General features: G+C 39.7%; 1 protein-coding gene across 1 annotated transcript in view; it reads right to left on the reverse strand.

The window, feature by feature from the left end:
- MET (MET proto-oncogene, receptor tyrosine kinase) overlaps positions 1-18,476 on the reverse strand; it is a 135,736-nt gene that overhangs the window by 53,068 nt on the left and 64,192 nt on the right. The window contains exons 4-5 of the mRNA XM_007116502.4: positions 11,334-11,525; positions 687-821 (exon numbers count right to left, since the gene is read on the reverse strand). Of these exons, the coding sequence (XP_007116564.1) occupies positions 687-821; positions 11,334-11,525 (327 nt within the window). The remainder of the gene's footprint in view (positions 1-686; positions 822-11,333; positions 11,526-18,476) is intronic.

The raw sequence follows: 18,476 nt of genomic DNA on the forward strand, positions 1-18,476 counted from the left end.
TTTTTATTGGAGTATAGTTGACTTACAATGTTGTGTTAGTTTCTGCTGTACAGCAAAGTGAATCAGTTATACATACACATATATCTACCCTTTTTTTGATTCTTTTCCCATATAGGTCATTACAGAGTATTGAGTAGAGTTCCCATGCTATATAGTAGGTCTTTATTTTCTATTTTATATATAGTAGTGTGTATATGTCAATCCCAATCTCCCAATTTATCCCTCAAAAGAGTATAAATTAAGCTGCTGGAAAACACACTTGAACCCCCGGGAAATTCTAAGTAAGTTTACATATCATTCTGGCATCAAAATGCACCTCCTCTCAGAGAAAAGGGATTACTGGCCAGCGTCAGATTCCAAGGTACACTTCAGGGTTTATCTGCCTGCACTAGAGTTCTGCCCTTAGGACCGTAATTCTCATTCTGTGTGTTTGTTTTTCTCATTGAGAAATACAGGACAAAAGGAGAAGTTCACATCATGAAGAGGACCTAATATAGGTCCAATCTTCCCTGAGTTAAAATTTAACTTGATTTCAGAAGATCTCTGGAATACTCAGGAAAGAACTTGATAGAAGAGAGGTGAATCCAGACGAAGAGAGAAGTTAAAAAGGACCAGATGACACTGGCTGTAAATATCCACTGAGGAGGAACCATATTCATGGAACCTCCCTGGGGAACAGGGCTTACCTTCTTCCCAGTGACAACGAGTGTATAGCCATTTTGGTTTAGCGGGTGCTCCACAATTGCTTCTGGAGACACAGGGTGGGAATCCAGGCGAAAATTCACGTGTGGGGTTAATGATCCTGATCGAGAAACCACAACCTGAGAAACAAACCAGAAAGCACCCTTAGTCCAACAAGCTCAGTTTAAATATACTGTCAGGGGAAAATGTGGACAATAATGGTAATACCAGATTAGACGATGGTGTTTGAACTATAGGCCCAACAGTTTATCTCACTGTAAATCAATACGACATCGTCTAATCTCCTGCATTGAAGACAATTCATCTGCACCCCCAAGACAGAGTTTTGCCTATTATCTTTTAATGATTTCTAGGGAAGGAGATCTTCCAGTCAATCAGTCAGCACATGCAGACAAATCCTCACGATTGTATTGGGAACTGAAGGAGCCAAAACTCTCCCTAGCACAGAAGACCTCCCTTATGCTACAAGGATTCTGGATTATTTTTTAATGTATTCTCCTGACCCTCCCCACTGAGCATCTTCCCTTGATGTAATAGAAAGGGTAGTGAATGGGAAGTCTGGAGACCTGGATTTGGTTCCAGCTTTGCTACTCTTAAGTCATATGTATAGATCTTTTGAGGTCAAAATAGGCCCTCAGCTAACTTTGAAATGGTGTGCTGTCATTTCTTACAGACCATTGTCCCATCATACTTTTTTACTTTGATTATAACTAAAGTTCTGCTTCTTGGCCTGGTTTTACAATAAGGCCCGATGGTTTTAACAATGCCTTGGAAATGCAGTTTGATGATTGGAGTGATTCTTGCTGTTAGGTATTTCTAATTTGGGATGGTTCTCAGCTATAGAATTTCCATCTGCCCAGCTGCTAGAACCCAGTAATAATGAAGTCCAGGTATAAAATCAGATGACTATCTGAGATGAACACTCAGACTATAGGAGAGTTTAGGAGCACTCAGAGGGACTCTCATTCTTAAATAGGGCATAAGGTTGTATCTACAGGAGGGTACAGGAGGCTGAGCATAGCTCTGGGCTTGAAATTGACTTTGTGAAATTGCCTGACATCCAGATACCTTTTTACATTTCACTGAAAGTGCGTTTATGTGCCATGAGTTTGAAATCATGGGACAAACGTGGGCAGCTGTGAGATTAGGATTAAATAATAAATAACTACTGCTTCTACCTCAGCTTTCTTATCCATAAAATGGGAATGAACTGCTTAGTACTCTAACAAACACACAACATACAAATGCTTCGGGGAACAAGTAGTAAATTTTTTCTTCAGTATAATAAAGGAGTCAAGTAGCCTGAAACAATTTGGGAAGACTCCCAAAGTCCCTAATTTGCTCCCAGAGAGTGGACTGTTGATAGAGAAACCAACCTCGCTCACACAGAGCTATAAAAATTAAACACCATGACATTTTTTTTCTAACATTTGTTCTATCCCAAACACTCAGCACTTTCAAAACAACTCCATTTAGCAGGGTGGCTATATTTGCACAGAAGTTAAGTGATGGATCAAAGGTCATTTGGTCAGAATGGGAAAGGATGGAAACTACTGTTATTCCTAAATTTAGGGCCAAATAGTTATTTGTGACTTTTGTAGGGGAAGTAAAAAGAAGTTCAATTACCAGTCCTACCTCCCTTTGGGTGCTGGTTACAAGCAGACTATCAGAACACCAAACTTCTATCCCAAATTATCCAGATTTCAGTTAACCAATTTTTCTATCTTGACGTGCTTCTGGTGCTCACCACCTCTTGTTTTTCCTACTCCTCACGCCTCCCTGCCCCCCAATTTTTTCATATTTCCCTGATTGTTGTCAATCACTTCAAACTGCAAAGGTGAAAAAAAATTTCATTTTCTCACACACAAGTAAAAACCAAAACAATACACCAGCCTCTCTTAATAACCTGACTCTGTTCTCTGCCTCATTCTGTGCTTTCTACTTCACTGGAGATCATTCATCCCTCTGAACCTGCCTATAAGGTATTTGCGTTTTGCTTCTGTCTCTCTTATACCTTCCAATCTTTTCAGACCTGCTACATAACAGTCACCTCCTACTACTGTTTTGTCTCCTATCTTCTTGCTCTCTTTAATATCATTTCCCCTATCTATAATAAGCAATCCCTTCTTAATTAATAGGTCATCATCTTTGACTTTATCAACTATCTTAAGCCCATCCAAATATTCATTTCCCAGAAAGGATTAACATTACTCTTTTCATAAAGAAGCTCTTTGCACCTCTGGAACTTGGATAGATTGATTTGGTGCATTACCAGTTAAGACTTTTTGTCTGAAGAACACCATATATGATGGTAACTGAGCCAGGCATTGTGCTAAGTGCTTTAAATGGGTATTTTGTTTACTTTTCACAATAATCCTACAGGGTAGGTACTATTGTTTTCCATGAAGAAAAGATGACAGAGAATCTCAGCTAGAAAGTACAAGAGTCAGGTTTCCAAGGAGCTTTATCTCATGCCAGAATCTGTTTGCTTGACCTTTTTTTAAACACTCAACTGATCTACTCTTGGAGCACCAGAGTAAATACCAATAAAAAACTTCAACTCTGAGCTCCCAAGAGCCACTTACGAGTCAAGGCATTAAAACAAATTTCACAATATATTTGCCTTGCCAAATACTCCTTGTTTCAGCAATCTTGGCTGCACAAGTTAAGTGTGCCTAAGGAGAAAGACTTCACATCTAAATAGTTTTTGATGGCACAGAGGAAATGTTATTAGTACAGATGGCAAGCTCAACTTTTGATCATGAGCTATGGTAAGTGTGGCTTGTTATAGAAAAAGGAACGAACCAGAGAAGACAGGAAGGCTGTGTGGAAAAGTGAGACGACTGCTTGGAGTTTCAAGCAGAGGTCATATCACAGATGCAAATACATTTTTAGTTGATCATTAGCCCTTTCTCTGGAGGGATACCTATTGCTATTGTTTCTATCATTAATTCCTCACTTCCTCTTATTGCCAGAATTCTAAATGATTGGGTAACCACTTTAACTCTCAAAATACTCCTGAAGCAATGTTTGCAAGAAGTTAGGAGTTCCTTTTGGTTGTCATGGAGATATTTCTAAGGACAGAACAGAATCCAGCATTTAAATTTAATTCTTGTGATAAATCACCTGCCAGTCTTAGGACAATGAGTAAGAAACAGAAGACTGGCAACTATATTTTGAGTTTCTACTGTGCTGACAACTAATCTTTAGTGTTTAGTTCTCAAAACCGTTTTCTTTAATGCTCTTGAAAATACAAGACTAGGGTGAGGGAGTAGGGAGGAATCTGAATTTACTTGACTGTGGTGGCTATGATCTCAAATTACCTGGGGGAGGACAGGGGAAGACATATATGTAAAAATAAAATAAAACCTTGTGGCTAGGGCCCTAAATTCATGACCCTGAACAAAGTAATTCTATGTAATATATCTATAAATACATAAAGGCCAGACCTCTTCATCCCACACACAGAGTTCTATTTTTGATTAAACTGTTTTAGAATTTAATTTTCTTTAAGAAGGATGAATACAATTTAACATGAGATATTATTTCTCACATAACGTGAGATACGTGGTTTTTCTCCTCATTTTTTTAAAGTGGAAAATTCAGTGGGTTTTAGCATATTCACAGATTTGTGCAACCATCTTCACAACTAATTTTGGAATATTTTCATTACCTCAGAAATCCCACACCCCTTAGCCATCATCCACCCTAGCCCGTCATACCCTCTAGTTCCTGGCAACCACTAATCTACTTTCTATCTCCACAGATTTTCCTATTCTGGACATTTCATGCAAATGGAATCCTACAATATGTGGTCTTTTGTAACTGGCTTCTGTCGCTTAATGTTTTCAAGGTTCATCCATGTTGGAGTATGTATCAGTACTTCATTCCTTTTTATTGCCAAATAATATTCCTTTGTATGAATATACTATATTTTATTTATCCATTTATCAATGGATGGACATTTGGGTTGTTTCTAATTTTTGGCTATTGTGAATAATGCTGCTAGAAACATCCAAGTCTAACTTTTGGTGAGAATATATATTTTCACTTCTGTTGGGTATATACCTAGGAGTGGAATTGTTGGGTCTTATGGTAACTCTATGTTTAACCTTTTGAGGAACTGCCAGACCATTTTCCATACGGGATGCATAATTCTACATTCCCACCAGCAATGTATGAGTGTTCCAATTTCTTCACATCTTTATTGACATTTGTTATTTTCCGTTTTCTTGATTATAGCCATCCTAGTAGGTGTGAAGTGGTATTTCATTGTGGTTTTGGTTTGTATTTATCTGCAAAATATTTCCTTAAATTAAGTAAAAAGACAAGTTTACTTCTGAAGGTTCACAGCCTTCCATCCATTCCTCCTGACTGAGACTGATACTTGGGCATCACCTGCTCAGCCTCCCAACCAGTTCTCTGAAGAACATACCTCATGGTCAGACTGGACTTTTGTAAAACAGAGATCTAGAGAGGCTGGAGGTGGGGGAGGGGTAGAAGAAACAAAAATGGATTCTCACTAGGAGAAGCAGAGTGGGAGATGCAGCACATTCCCCAGTGAATTGAGAGAAAAAAAAATGTAAGTGAAGGAGATGACACCATTAATAAACAAACTGGGTTATAACTGGATGTGAACTTACAGATCCAGGAAATGAGTCTGCTTTCTCTCTAGTTCCTAGTACAGATCTGGCACATAGTAGGTCCAAAAGGCATATCTATTGCTTAAACATATGAATAGACTGAAATAAGAAGACTACTTAAGCCTGGATGAAGGGATGGGTTTTTTAATGCTTCAGACATTTAGATAACCTTCAAGAGTTTGGTTTGCATTTTCACGGTATGGCTTCTGCTGCCTTTTGCAGTGGACTGAATGTTTGTGTCCCCCCCCCCAAGTTCATGTGTTGAAATCCTAATCCCCGGTGTGATGGTGTGAAGAGATGAGGTCTTTGGATGCTGCTTAGGTCATGAGGGTGAAGCTCTCGTGAATGAGATAAGTGCCCTATAAATGGGACCCCAGAGAGTTCTCGTGCCCTCTTTCCACCATGTGAGGACACAGCGGGAAGATGGCAATCTGTGGACCAAGAAGCAGGCCCTCACTAGACTCCAGATCTGCTGGCACCTGGATCTTGGAATTCGCAGCCTCCAGAACTATGAGAAATAAATGTTTGTCTTTTTAACCACCTAGTCTATGGTAATTTGTTACAACAGCCCGAACTGACTAAAACACTAGCTATAGGTTTATATCTTCTTAAGTATGTGAGAGAAATTGGTATTTGTTTAGAAAGAAATCAGATATAAAGAGTTTTGTTTCAACCAAGGTAAACATCTAATTTTCTGGAATTAAAAAAATGAAACATAAGAAGTGGAAATCGCTGATTGGTGCTGATAACTCAAAATTAGAAGCAGTAAGACAAAGTACCAGGTGGCAAAAGTTGAATTAAATTAAACTTTGCTCCGTTCTTTCACTCTTTTTGCTAAGTGGGCACAAGAGCTTCTATACCAGCCTGACACTACAAAGGCCAGGGTATGTACAAAAAGTAAAACAACTTTTTTAATGATTATAATACCGATGTGTATGTGTGTTTCAACTTTTTGAAATGAGTCAAAGTGAGTCAAAATGAGTCAATACCAAACCGAGAACTTTGTAAAAAATTTCAAGCATCTAAAAACCAAATAAGCTAGTAAATTTGTAAAAATTAAAAAAAATCCAATACTTTCAAATCAATATTCCAAATACAATGATTGTAGGATTCGCCAATCTATATATAGAGTATATCTGTCTGAATTTTGAAAAAACTACTGATAAATATATTTCCTGTTTTAAAATGTCTCTCCATTTTTTCAAATAAGCACCGGAACAAGAAATTCCAGTTATTCCCTGCTACCAAAAAAAACAAAACAAACACAAGGTTAGCACTTTCCCATGGTTTCAAATATGTATGGTGTTTCAAATTTCTATGCTCTAACAGTTTATAAGATATATATATTTCAAGACCATGCATTAATTCATTTTAGGAGACTATATATGAGCTGGGCTTAATTTTTTGTTATGGACATAACTCTGAAATTATTATTTACAATAGGTTCTTTTTCTCCCAAAAGAAATTTCAGAACCCATGAAGTATATTTTCCTCTAAAGAAATATAGCAAAGCTGCCATTCTTTAGAGATGTAACTAAATCAATGATGTACACCTTAAAAAAAGGCAGATGATATTTTTATCTGAGCATTTTATAAAGGAGATGGGTAAGTTAGCAATCTCTGAAGAGGAATGTTCAAGTTCAAGCTTTGTTTGGCTGTGTCTCTGCAGGCTGCTCACAGCATTGATGAGTTGATGATCTGTGTCTACATAGTCTAAAATAGCAGTAATCCCAAATGAAACGTATGCTGCAGGCGTCCAGCACAAAGCACTGACATGCCATGATGGCAGCACAGGAGCTGAAGAAATTTAGAGACAGGAGGTCAATAGATGAATCGATTCTTCTTACTAGAAGTGAGTAATTATTGTCAAGTTCACTGATTACTAACATAATCCTTTAAGTAATGGTCATAAGTAATGATCATGAGCTAACGATGTCTGTTGAGGTGGTCCCTACCTCTTGAAGTTTCTTGCTTAAGACCAACTAGTCCAGTTAAGAGGCACAAGAGAAAAGGGGTTATGGGTGGTAACAGCATCAAGGAATTGGGGAGAGGGGAAAGTGTGATGGGAGAAGAGCAAGGATAATGCCAAAGAACCTAATGAAATCTGTGACAGTGCTCAGGCAGTGGCCACTGTATACCAAGGTAGCTGCCCAGTGAATGTGGAGCTGAACTTGCAACAAGTCTTGAAAGTGCCTTCCCACTCCCACCCCACCCCCATCCACTTGCTCTCCCTGGCCTGACAGTCATGCACAAATATTTTAATAACGATGCTTGCATCTAGAGATTAAAGGCCTTATATAAGTGCTGTAAAAAAAAAATCAAGCAAGCATTGTTTTTGGATGTAGATTAGATGAGGCGCTCAGAAGGGGAGATGTGGGCAATCCCTGTGATTAGTCCTGTGATCTTCATGAGTATCCTGCTTCCCTCTCCCATGTAGCCCTGCACACTGTGCTCATGTTCCCCAGCCTTGTTCTTTTCTACATCCGCTCTGCCTCCAAAATTCGTAAGAAGGCGTGTTCTTACTGTTTACTTATACTATCTCAAACATTGCTTATCATATTATTTTACTTCAGAGCATCCCAGAGTGATCACACAAATAAAAACTGTTTTTGAAATCTATATCTACACTGACATAGCTCTACAGATAGACTTGAACGTATGTACACATTAGTATATTTAGACATAGCTGCACCTGTGTAAGTTACACATTTAAATGTTAAAAAACATGTCAAAAATGTCTTCTCTTCCATACGTATAATATTGTTAGCTAAACAATATAATTCTTTCTAATCAAATAACCACTGTGAAATACCTGATTCACTTTGCACCCGACAGCTGGGGCTGAAGCTTGTATTCCCAGCCAGAGTTGAACATAAGCACAATAGGAAAGGCAGAAACAGCTGCAAACTCTTGGGAGAAAACATTTGCAAAGCAACTTTGCCTTTAGGCTTCAGGGTAGGAAGGAAGTAAAATCATTTTTCTATTCCTTTTCATGTATGGCAGCTGTCTTCGGGAAAATTATGTCCCTTCTATATTGTAACAGAAACTTCATAGTATTATTAAAACACGGGTTGTAGAAACTTAGGCTTGGCCACAGATTCAGCACTTCAGTGCAGTCGAAACATTTACAGAACTTGGTAGGTTACTGCTTGGATAGATTAAGCTGGATGGTCCCCAAATTTTTGCTGCACTCCTGACTCCGCCTCCACATTATTTGCTGTAAACAAACTGGATTTCAGTGATGTTGATTCTTTGATCCTTTAAATGGTTTAGGTTTATTTACATAAAATTTTACTAAATGGAATTCTTCTGGGCAAGTGTCAGAGAAATAGATCCTCTCTCTGTGGGTCTCAGTAGCCCTGTGTTTTTCATGTCTTTGTTTTCTCTACTCTTCGTGTCAGATACATGTTTTTATTTCCCCTACTGAAATTTTAGTTCCCCAGAGGCAGGTTCTGTGTCACTGCTTCCTTTGTTGCACTTACTTGCCTAGTAAAGCAAAGTTAGTACGCTCTTGATACATATTTGATGAATTAAGAGCCACCTGGTTTAAAAAAAAATTAAGGATATCAGTGCTTTTCATAAAATAAATATCTACTTATATACTTATTTTCACCTTTGGTGTTATGGATGCACAGGTGTACTATGGCTTCTTTTATGAAAATGCTGGGAGACAAGAATAAAACATTTGTTACATTTTTAATAGAAATGTTAAAGCATTTCTATTATAATGAGACTGATGTATATAACATATCACTTGGGTTGTGAAATCTGTCACACAGTAGAATTTACTTAGCTATTAAAGCAATCTATCTAAAAATGGAATTTTATTAGAACTTTAGAATCTGGAAATAGGCCAGGAACCTTATGATGTGAAAAAGTGTCAGACCTGGGCTTCCCTGGTGGCGCAGTGGTTGCGCGTCCGCCTGCCGATGCAGGGGAACCGGGTTCGCACCCCGGTCTGGGAAGATCCCACGTTCCGCGGAGCGGCTGGGCCCGTGAGCCATGGCCGCTGGGCCTGCGCGTTCGGAGCCTGTGCTCCGCAACGGGAGAGGCCGCAACAGAGGGAGGCCCTCATACCACAAAAAAAAAAAAAAAAAAAAAAAAAAAAAAAAAAAAGTGTCAGACCTAAAGTGACTGTAGAAAGCTTATTAATATGGAACTGGATTGGTGAGGTAAAAAAAAAAAAAAAAAAAAAAAAAAAAAAAGTGTCAGACCTAAAGTGACTGTAGAAAGCTTATTAATATGGAACTGGATTGGTGAGGTATTAGACAATTAAGCAAAAAAGAAAAGCAGAAAAAAGATAAAGGGAAGCAAATCAACATAGTGAACACAATAGGAATTCAATAGATGAATGCAGTCATCCTCCTTCAGATTTTTCTTGGAATTCTACAGAATAACATCAACGTAAACTAAAAACACATATAAACACCACATAACAAACACATTTTACAAGGATAATAGATATGATCATATTTCAAATATGTTAGAGTGTTTGTCGGTGTGGGAGGAGACTGGGCATCTCTCCTTCACATTTTGAGGAGTTAAGGACAGCACTGAAATGCTCTGAAGTGGGTAAATAAGAACACTGGGCTGGGGGGTTGGGAGAAAAAGTGTAGTTAATTGTGAAGCAATGGGAGGAGGGGAGACCAAGTGTGGGATTATTTAGATAACAGGATCTACAATATATGATTCATTTTGAGGTGGGAAAGTTTTATTTACACGTTTCATGATTTTGAAAAAATTCCACCATGCCCACTAGTACAAGAAAAACATTTGATCAGTACCCAGACTGCTATAAAGACAGTGGTAACTTTAAAAAAATATATTTGTTAAAGAATACACACAGAGAATGTACAGATGGGCAAGTCATAGGAAAACATCATCGTCCTCAATTCGTTTACTAAAAGTCATTGCCGGACTGGGCTGTTAATTATGTCAGATGATTATGAAATAAACATCTTTCTTTTTTTTTTTTTTATTTGCGGTACGCGGGCCTCTCCCGTTGCGGAGCACAGGCTCCGAACGCGCAAGCTCAGCAGCCATGGCTCACGGGCCCAGCCGCTCCGCGGCATGTGAGATCTTCCCGGACCCGGGCACGAACCCGTGTCCCCTGCATCGGCAGGAGGACTCTCAACCACTGTGCCACCAGGGAAGCCCTAAACATCTTTCTTTAAAAGAAATTTCTAGTCTTTGTGGAAAGTCAACATTTCCGTAGATACCATTGTCACTGTGCATTAACCAATAATTTACTAATGAACTCATGTTGAAAGCACTACCAATAACTATTAAAGCAGTAAAACAGACCCAACATGAGAGCATTTTAATTTCTGCAAAGTGCTAGGGTTCTTGTACCTAGGAGACACGATAACTGCAAGTCTGAAATGTGAACTTTTATTGTATGGAAATACTGTTGCTATCCATTAAAGGCATTTCTTAACAAAATCCGGATCTTTTTTTCCCAGTGTTTGCACTTTTTTGTGTCTGACCCCATCATTTTGCAGAATCAGGAGAACTGGAGTTACAATGGGATTCTGATGATAACGTCCCTTCCTAACTCCTGCCAATATTTCTCAATGATGTGAATGTTTCTTCTCATGGAGACACACGGTTCACACAATAGCTCTCTTTTGATCCGTAGCTTCCCTTGAAATAGGAAAACATCGCCTGGAAGTGCTTTAATTGTTTCATTTTATTTTCCAATCATGTGATAGAAATCATGAATGGAAAAAAAAAACCCAAACCATTCCAGGCAAGAACATTAAAGCAACCACATTTAAACTGAAAGCTTTAAGAATTTAACAACGAAAAAAGGCCATACACTTCATAAAAAGTGGACCAAGCTTCATTGTTTTGCTTTCAGTCTATGCCTCTAGCTTCCACTGTGATTTTCACTTACAGTATTTGCAAACACCTTACTGTAAAAAGAGAAGGAAATTAATTGCATAACACCGGATAAAACAGACACAGCCACTCTCAGAAAGTAAGTACCTGCATGAATCGACCCTCTGACGTTCCAAGATTAGCGATGGTGAGGTCTCCTTTAATAAAGGTGGATATAGATGTTAAGAGGACTTGGTTGAACTGGCCCATGAATAAGTCAACACGCTGCAAAGCTGTGGTAAACTCCGTTCGGTATTCATCACTGTGCACTTCGCAGCCTGATGAATTTCTCAAAAGTGTCTGGAATAAAATATGGTCATAGAATTAATGTGAGTCCAGATGTGAGCAAGCTATTAAGAAACTTTTTGGTGTATCTTTTTAGAGCTTGGAGGGAATGGCAAGGATAATAGACAGTTTGCAAATAGACAAATAGTCCCAGAGAGGCAGAAACAATTCTAGTGACCTAAATGACTCTAGTATCAGTAGGTGCTGCTGTGTATATATAGACTCTAAAACTAGGGGCAAATCTTTCCCTCACAGTTTGTATCATTGGTTTGATATGGACATACATAAAAATGGAACTTAGCTGGTGCTAGTAAAAGAAAAACAAAACTATGAATGTTTCAGGCCTGGACATAAAGGTAATGCTTCTAGCAGGCAAGTCCAATGAGATGAGTATCAACTGGAATAATCATAAATGTCAGAATCACACTAGGACATTATATTTTAAAATGTGTTCTTTCGTGCATTTGTGCGCAGTGGGGTGGTGGGGATAATTCATGGGGAAGCAGCAAAACACAGACTCCAGACCTAGGTGCCTGAATCAAACCCTGGTCCTTAATGGTTACTCGTTGTATGTAATTTCTATAACCTCCCCGTGTTTGTGAAGTTCATGTTATCTCTGTTATAGTTCCTCCATTTGTAAAATAGAGAGAATTACAGCAATGTACTTACCTTACAGAGCTGTTGTAAAGATTAAATGAGCTAGTTTACAGAGATGTCTTATAATAGAACCCAGCACAGAGAACACAGAGTATTTGTCCTCATTATGGTAAAAGGCTCAAAAAATGTAAAAGTTGTACATCAAATGCTTTGTTAACCAGAAAACTAAAAGGCAATTACCACCAAATCAGGTATTTATCTTTTAGCTTTAACTTTAATTGAAAGGATTTAAAGAATATTGTTCACTAATACATGATAATTTAAGTACTATGGATCCCTCCCTTCACCTTGACACTTCAGTCTCCTGGTTTTCCTTCTACTACTTCTCAGATTGTAACATTTGTCTCCTTTGCAGGACCATCCATGCTTGCCTGTCAATATTAGAGTTTCTCAAGGCTCCATCCTAGGGCTGCTCCTCTGCTCACTCTTCATACTCCCCACCCAGGATATCTCAGTTTTACTCTATTTAGTTGACATTCACGTTTGTACCTCCAGGCTAACTTGCTTCTCTGAGATGACTGTGCATTTATCAAACTGCCTATGAAATCTGAACTCAGATGTCTCAAAGACCTCAGGCTCAACAGGACCAAAGTAGAAACCACAATCTTCCCCCATGCCTGACCTTGTGATATAATGCACCCCAGCAAATGGCTCCACCATTTCTGCAGGTGCACAAGTCAGAAATCTAAGTGTCATCCGTCATTCTTCCCCATACACAGTCCATCACCAATTCCCATCAATTGCACTTTCTAAATATCTCCTGGGTCTCTACAGTTTTCTCTATCTCTACCATGGCAACATTCATCGAAGGCACCTCCATCCTTTCCTGGACTATGACAATGGCTTCTTAACTGGACCTGCCCCGTCCAATCTCATCCAATCTCTTTCTAGGTCCATTCTCCACACTGCAGCCAAATTTTCTTTTTAAACCACAAATCTCATCATGTCACTCTGCTTAAAACTCTGAACATTTCCCTATTGCTCTTCGGATCAAGGACAAAACTTTTAACATGCCCCATTGGATCCTGCATCATCTGGTTCCTGCTCAAATTCTCCAGACTCACCCTGCACTGTGTTCTTCCTTGTTCCTTATGCTCCAGTGAGCTGGCCTTCTCTTAGTTGTCTGAATAGCCATGTGTCCTCCATGACAGGGCCTCTGCACATGCTGTTGCCTCTGCCTGGAATGCTCCTTCCACCCATTCACCTTGTTAACTCCTATGCCTCCTTCACATCTCAGCTTGTCATCAGTTCCTCAGAAGGCCTGCCCTGACCCCAATATCTAGGTCAAATGCTTCTATTATACACTGTCATAATACCATTTACTATGTGAAATAGCACTCGTTATAGCTGCAACTACTATTCGCTTGTGTGATATAAGAGTGATGTGAGACTTCTCCCAAGTGGCTCCCTGTCTTTAGGGACCCTGCTTGTTTACCACTGTATTGCTAGTAGTAGATGAAATATCACACATAGTAGATGTTTAATAAATACTAATTGAATGAATGAACGAACAAGTAAGTAAATCAATTATGGGTAGATGGGAATGAGCGTGAAGATATGAACCAATATTACTAAAGCTATTTTTTTTTTCAGGAATAGGGAAAGTTTATGAGTTTATAAGGGACAAACGGAGTGACTGACCCCGACTGTCCTGACAAGATAATTGCAAATTGGTAACTTTGGGGCAGATAATGGGGGGGCAAGAAGGTGTATAAAGAAGACAAAGTCTAACTTGAAGAAAGAGAAAAAGCTCAGTTTTACACATCTTTGTATGTAGCTACAAGTCCAGGAGAATGATTTGAAGATTAGAGATTTTCTATTATTGTCCTATTATATTTGTAATAATCAGAAAGTTGTTAGAGCATATTTCAAACCAACTTAGTGCTTAAGAACAAACAAATAAAAAAATTAGTTACCCTTATGTAAAGTAACCTTACTCCTTAATGTCAAACTTCTGTCACATAGAATGCAAAGTTCTTACATCTATTAACTTTTATGGTTAAATATCACCTAACATCCTGTTTTATATAACAACAACTACTTTTTTATTTTAAATGGTGATAAGTTAGCAAACAGAGAGTCTCAGAGATGCTAAACCTATGACTTTTAATAAGATGTTCTAGTTCTAGACATTTTTTGATATATTTGTGAGTGCTATTTTACTATTTAATTAGAAACTTTTCTTCACTAAAGTGCTATAGATTGCTCTGAGGAGTAGCAGATAACTGAGATGTACTGTCAGTTCAATAGTTACCAATTAATTGGTAATTAAGTTTCCATTGGTGATCAATCATTCATTTTGCAGAGAGTGCTAGAACCAGGGAAGCTTCTTAAAGGAGCAGAGGACATTTTTAAATCAAAGGCCTTCTGAAGTATTCCGTTATAGAGGTGGCTGCTCTTCAGAGTCAGCTTCTGTGATTTTGTTCATTTCTTGTTCTCACTTTTTTCCTATGTCTAAGTGGCATTCTGGGAACTTTCAAGCCTCAGACTTGACTTGGGGTTTGGTGCTGGTGGAGATATGATGGATTCATCAGGATATAAAACAATTGGCAAATTGTGGAGTACAGTTTTAGGTTGTAAACTAGTAGCAGCCTACTATCAACAAGAGTCCAGGAATTGTCTCATTTATCTTTTATCCCCACTGTGTACACTGCCTAGCACACTGTAGGTATTTAACAACTACCTGCTGAAAAATTAATGCATTTGCAAAGTAACCAGGGATAAAGCTCATTTGCCTACCCAGCTTGCTTTGTGGTCTGCCTCGCTGAATAGGGCGAGCTGAAAAACAGAGGTTTAGATGCATCTCAGGGTGTCTGCAAACCTGCAGGACCTCACTGATCTTCTCTAAATGAAGGGAGAGAAACAGGACCAGAACTGTAGCTTCGATGTGTCTGTTTTCTCACATGTAAAGCTTAATAAGTGTAGAACTCTGCATCAGAGTTAATGCAATTTATATTCCACAATTCAAGGCTTCTCCTTCAGGAAACAGTAAGGTCTCTAAATGGTACTTCCTCAAGGACTGAGAGGGATTCCTGTCCCCCACCCCCCCACAAACAAATTCCAAAGTATAGAAACACTGCACAATGTTGGAATAGGATGTACAGAACTCCTTGATCTTAAAAAAATTGTGCAATGGAGCCAGAAACCAAACATCATGTCAGGTTCAAGTGGCATTCAAATTTCAGAAGCCAGGGGACCCCAATCTTTTTCTTTTTCATTTTCTCCACAGCTGAGATCTGCAGGAGAGGGGCACTAACTTCGAGGAAAACGTAACATTCCAGTGTTCACTGCAGGAGAGGCGGACTACTCCTTGTCTCTTCCTGCTGAGAATCCTGATAAACTCTGACGCCTGGGGTCAGGGTGGCAGGAACTGGCTTACAGAGCTGCGGGCTGTCGTTATGCTTGAATAGTAGACCTTTAATTATTAGAGGGAGCCTTGGTTTAAACTCTCAGCATTGCAAAGGTAAAGTATCATGTAAATACTCCATCTGATTCACCACGTCCCTTACAGATAACGAGTGAATGTGTTTGCTGCTCATTTGTGCAGGAAAGATGGGGTGACTCCTCACCACTTTACACACAGTTCCTGGTGTGATGTTGGAGTGGGATTGCGTCCAGCTGGAAGAACAACTACAGACCCACTGCCGGGGGTCTCCTTGCCACTCGTGCTTCTCTTAAAGCCAAAGGTCTCGTGTTTTGGGGTAAAAGTGAACGTAGCTGGTGAAAAGCAGTTCTCTGGTACAACAGCTGCTTTGGGGCACTCCAGAAGAGCCTACAGAGAAAGTTTTCCCTCAGCACCAGTTGAGGAGCCAGACTAATGCTCTCTCTTTGGTAACAAAGGGAGGAAGAAGGAAGGAAGGAAGGAAGGGAGGGAGGAAATCAATCTTTACCCTGCACCTACACTGTGCCAGGCACTGAGTTGGGCATTTTCACATACAAGCAGACCCACAGCAGCCCTGTGAGGTTTTATCACACTGAGTTTCAGGAGGAGACGCAGGGCAGCCAAAGGTGGCAGCCACAGGTTCACGCTGGAAAAGGCATTCGAATTTAATTCTCTCTGACTCTCAAGCTCATGAAATGCTTTTGCTACTGTTTACTATTCTGGGCAAAGTTCCGAGAGTTATACAATTACAAAAATGGAAAGGGCCTTAGAGACCATCTTACTCCAGTCCCTCACTTTATGTATGAGAAACTGAAAGTTAGGGAAGTTGTAACTCTAAGAGAGTTGGAATCACTTAACGAAAGTTATCATTTAACACGTAAACCCTCAATGCTTCAAAGAAGGAAATGTATTGATAGATTTGCCCACCCCTGATTCCTTTTCTGAGAGAAAAGCTAGAATTAATCATCATTTTCTGGACCATGGCACAAAGAGGACCACTAGCATTTTGGGCTGTTCTAGTTAGCATGGCTCTCAAATTTACCTCTTTGTCACCTATTTTGGTTAACGAACATTACGGTGTTTCCATCCTGGTCACTTGAAATTTCAGTCATCACCAACTCCTCTTTCTCCAGCATCTCTCACATCCAAGCAGTTGCTAGGTCTCGCTCAACTCTGTCTGCAGTGTCTCTCCTGTGCAGCCCTCCAGCCACCCCTGCACGCCTGCCCCAGGATAGGTGTTCCTCACTGAACTTCCTGTCTCCCATCTCATCTGCCTTGAAGCAGTTACTTCCTTCTTCAAAATTTTAATTGCTTCCCAAAGCCCTGCAGGAAAAGTCCAGTCTCCTTAGTATGACATCCTAACCTGCCTCGATTAACATGCTCAGTCTTTCATCCACTAAGGCATTAAGATTTTCCATTAAGATGGTCAGGTGACCATCTAGGACACCACGGGAATCTCAGAGTGGCTATCCTGACACAAGACCCTTCCCATTTTTGGATTCTTGCATTTACTTTGGCAGCTGATGGCCCCCTCCCGCTGGCCACTGACACCCACTCCCTGCTCATGTAAACCTGAAGGCTGGCTCTCTCCGAAAGTCTCTCTTTACGATGTCTTTTGAATGACAGAAGTAATGTGTTTTGGGACTTCCCTGGTGGTGCAGTGGTTAAGAATCTGCCTGCCAATGAAGGGGACACGGTTCGATCCCTGGTCCGGGAAGATACCACATGTTGCGGAGCAACTAAGCCCGTGCGCCACAAATACTGAGCCTGTGCTCTAGAGCCTGCGAGCCACAACTACTGAGCCCGTGCGCCACAACCACTGAAGCCCGTGCGCCTAGAGCCTGTGCTCCACAACAAGAGAAGCCACTGCAATGAGAACCCTGTGCACCGCAACAAAGAGTAGCCCCTGCTCGCTGCAACTAGAGAAAGCCCGCGCAGCAACTAAGACCCAATGCAGCTAAAAATAAATTAAAAAAAAAAAAGAAGTAATGTGTTTTATTGGATGGGGGAGGGGAAACAGTGACAAAGAATAAGAATAGTGGATAGTACAAGGGCACAGGAAGATACCATACAGCTCAAGATATTTGAGTCAATAGGGAAAAAGAAATAAATAAAATCATCCCATACAATATGTTGTTTAGGCATATACACATGTGCAGCACAAGTAAAGGCAAGGGAAAGATGAACAAACAATTCACAATTGCCGCTTACCCACTCTTCTGGAGGAGGAGGGTAGGAATAAGACTGGGAGGGACACATGGGGCCTTCAAAGGCATTGGTAATATTCTCTTTTTAAGCTTCGTGGTAGAGAATCAGTATTTTATTTTTCATACACACTCACAACACATACATGTATACAGTACATTATTCTTTTGTACATATGACTATATCATTATAAAAATAAATTTTAAAAGAAAACAGTGAATAAATGGGAGGTAAGAAAGTGAAGAGAGCCTATTAAGTACTCTCTCCCCCCCAACTTTTTTTTTGTTTTCTTTAACATCTTTATTGGAGTATAATTGCTTTACAATGGTGTATTAGTTTCTGCTTTATAACAAGTGAATCAGTTATACATATGCATATGTCCGCATATCTCTTCCCTCTTGCGTCTCCCTCCCTTCCACCCCTCTAGGTGGTCACAAAGCACCGAGCTGATCTCCCTGTGCTATGCGGCTGCTTCCCACTAGCTATTTTACGTTTGGTACTGTATATATGTCCATGCTACTCTCTCACTTTGTCCCAGCTTACCCTTCCCCCTCTCCATATCCTCAAGTCCATTCTCTAGTAGGTCTGTGTCTTTATTCCCGTCTTGCCCCTAGGTTCTTCATGACAATTTTTTTTTTTTTTTTTAGATTCCATATATATGTGTTAGCATACGGTATTTCTTTTTCTCTTTCTGACCTACTTCACTCTGTATGACAGACTCT

The sequence above is a fragment of the Physeter macrocephalus genome, chromosome 5 (assembly GCF_002837175.3).
Source record: "Physeter macrocephalus isolate SW-GA chromosome 5, ASM283717v5, whole genome shotgun sequence".
NCBI classification, from domain to species: Eukaryota; Metazoa; Chordata; class Mammalia; order Artiodactyla; family Physeteridae; genus Physeter; species Physeter macrocephalus.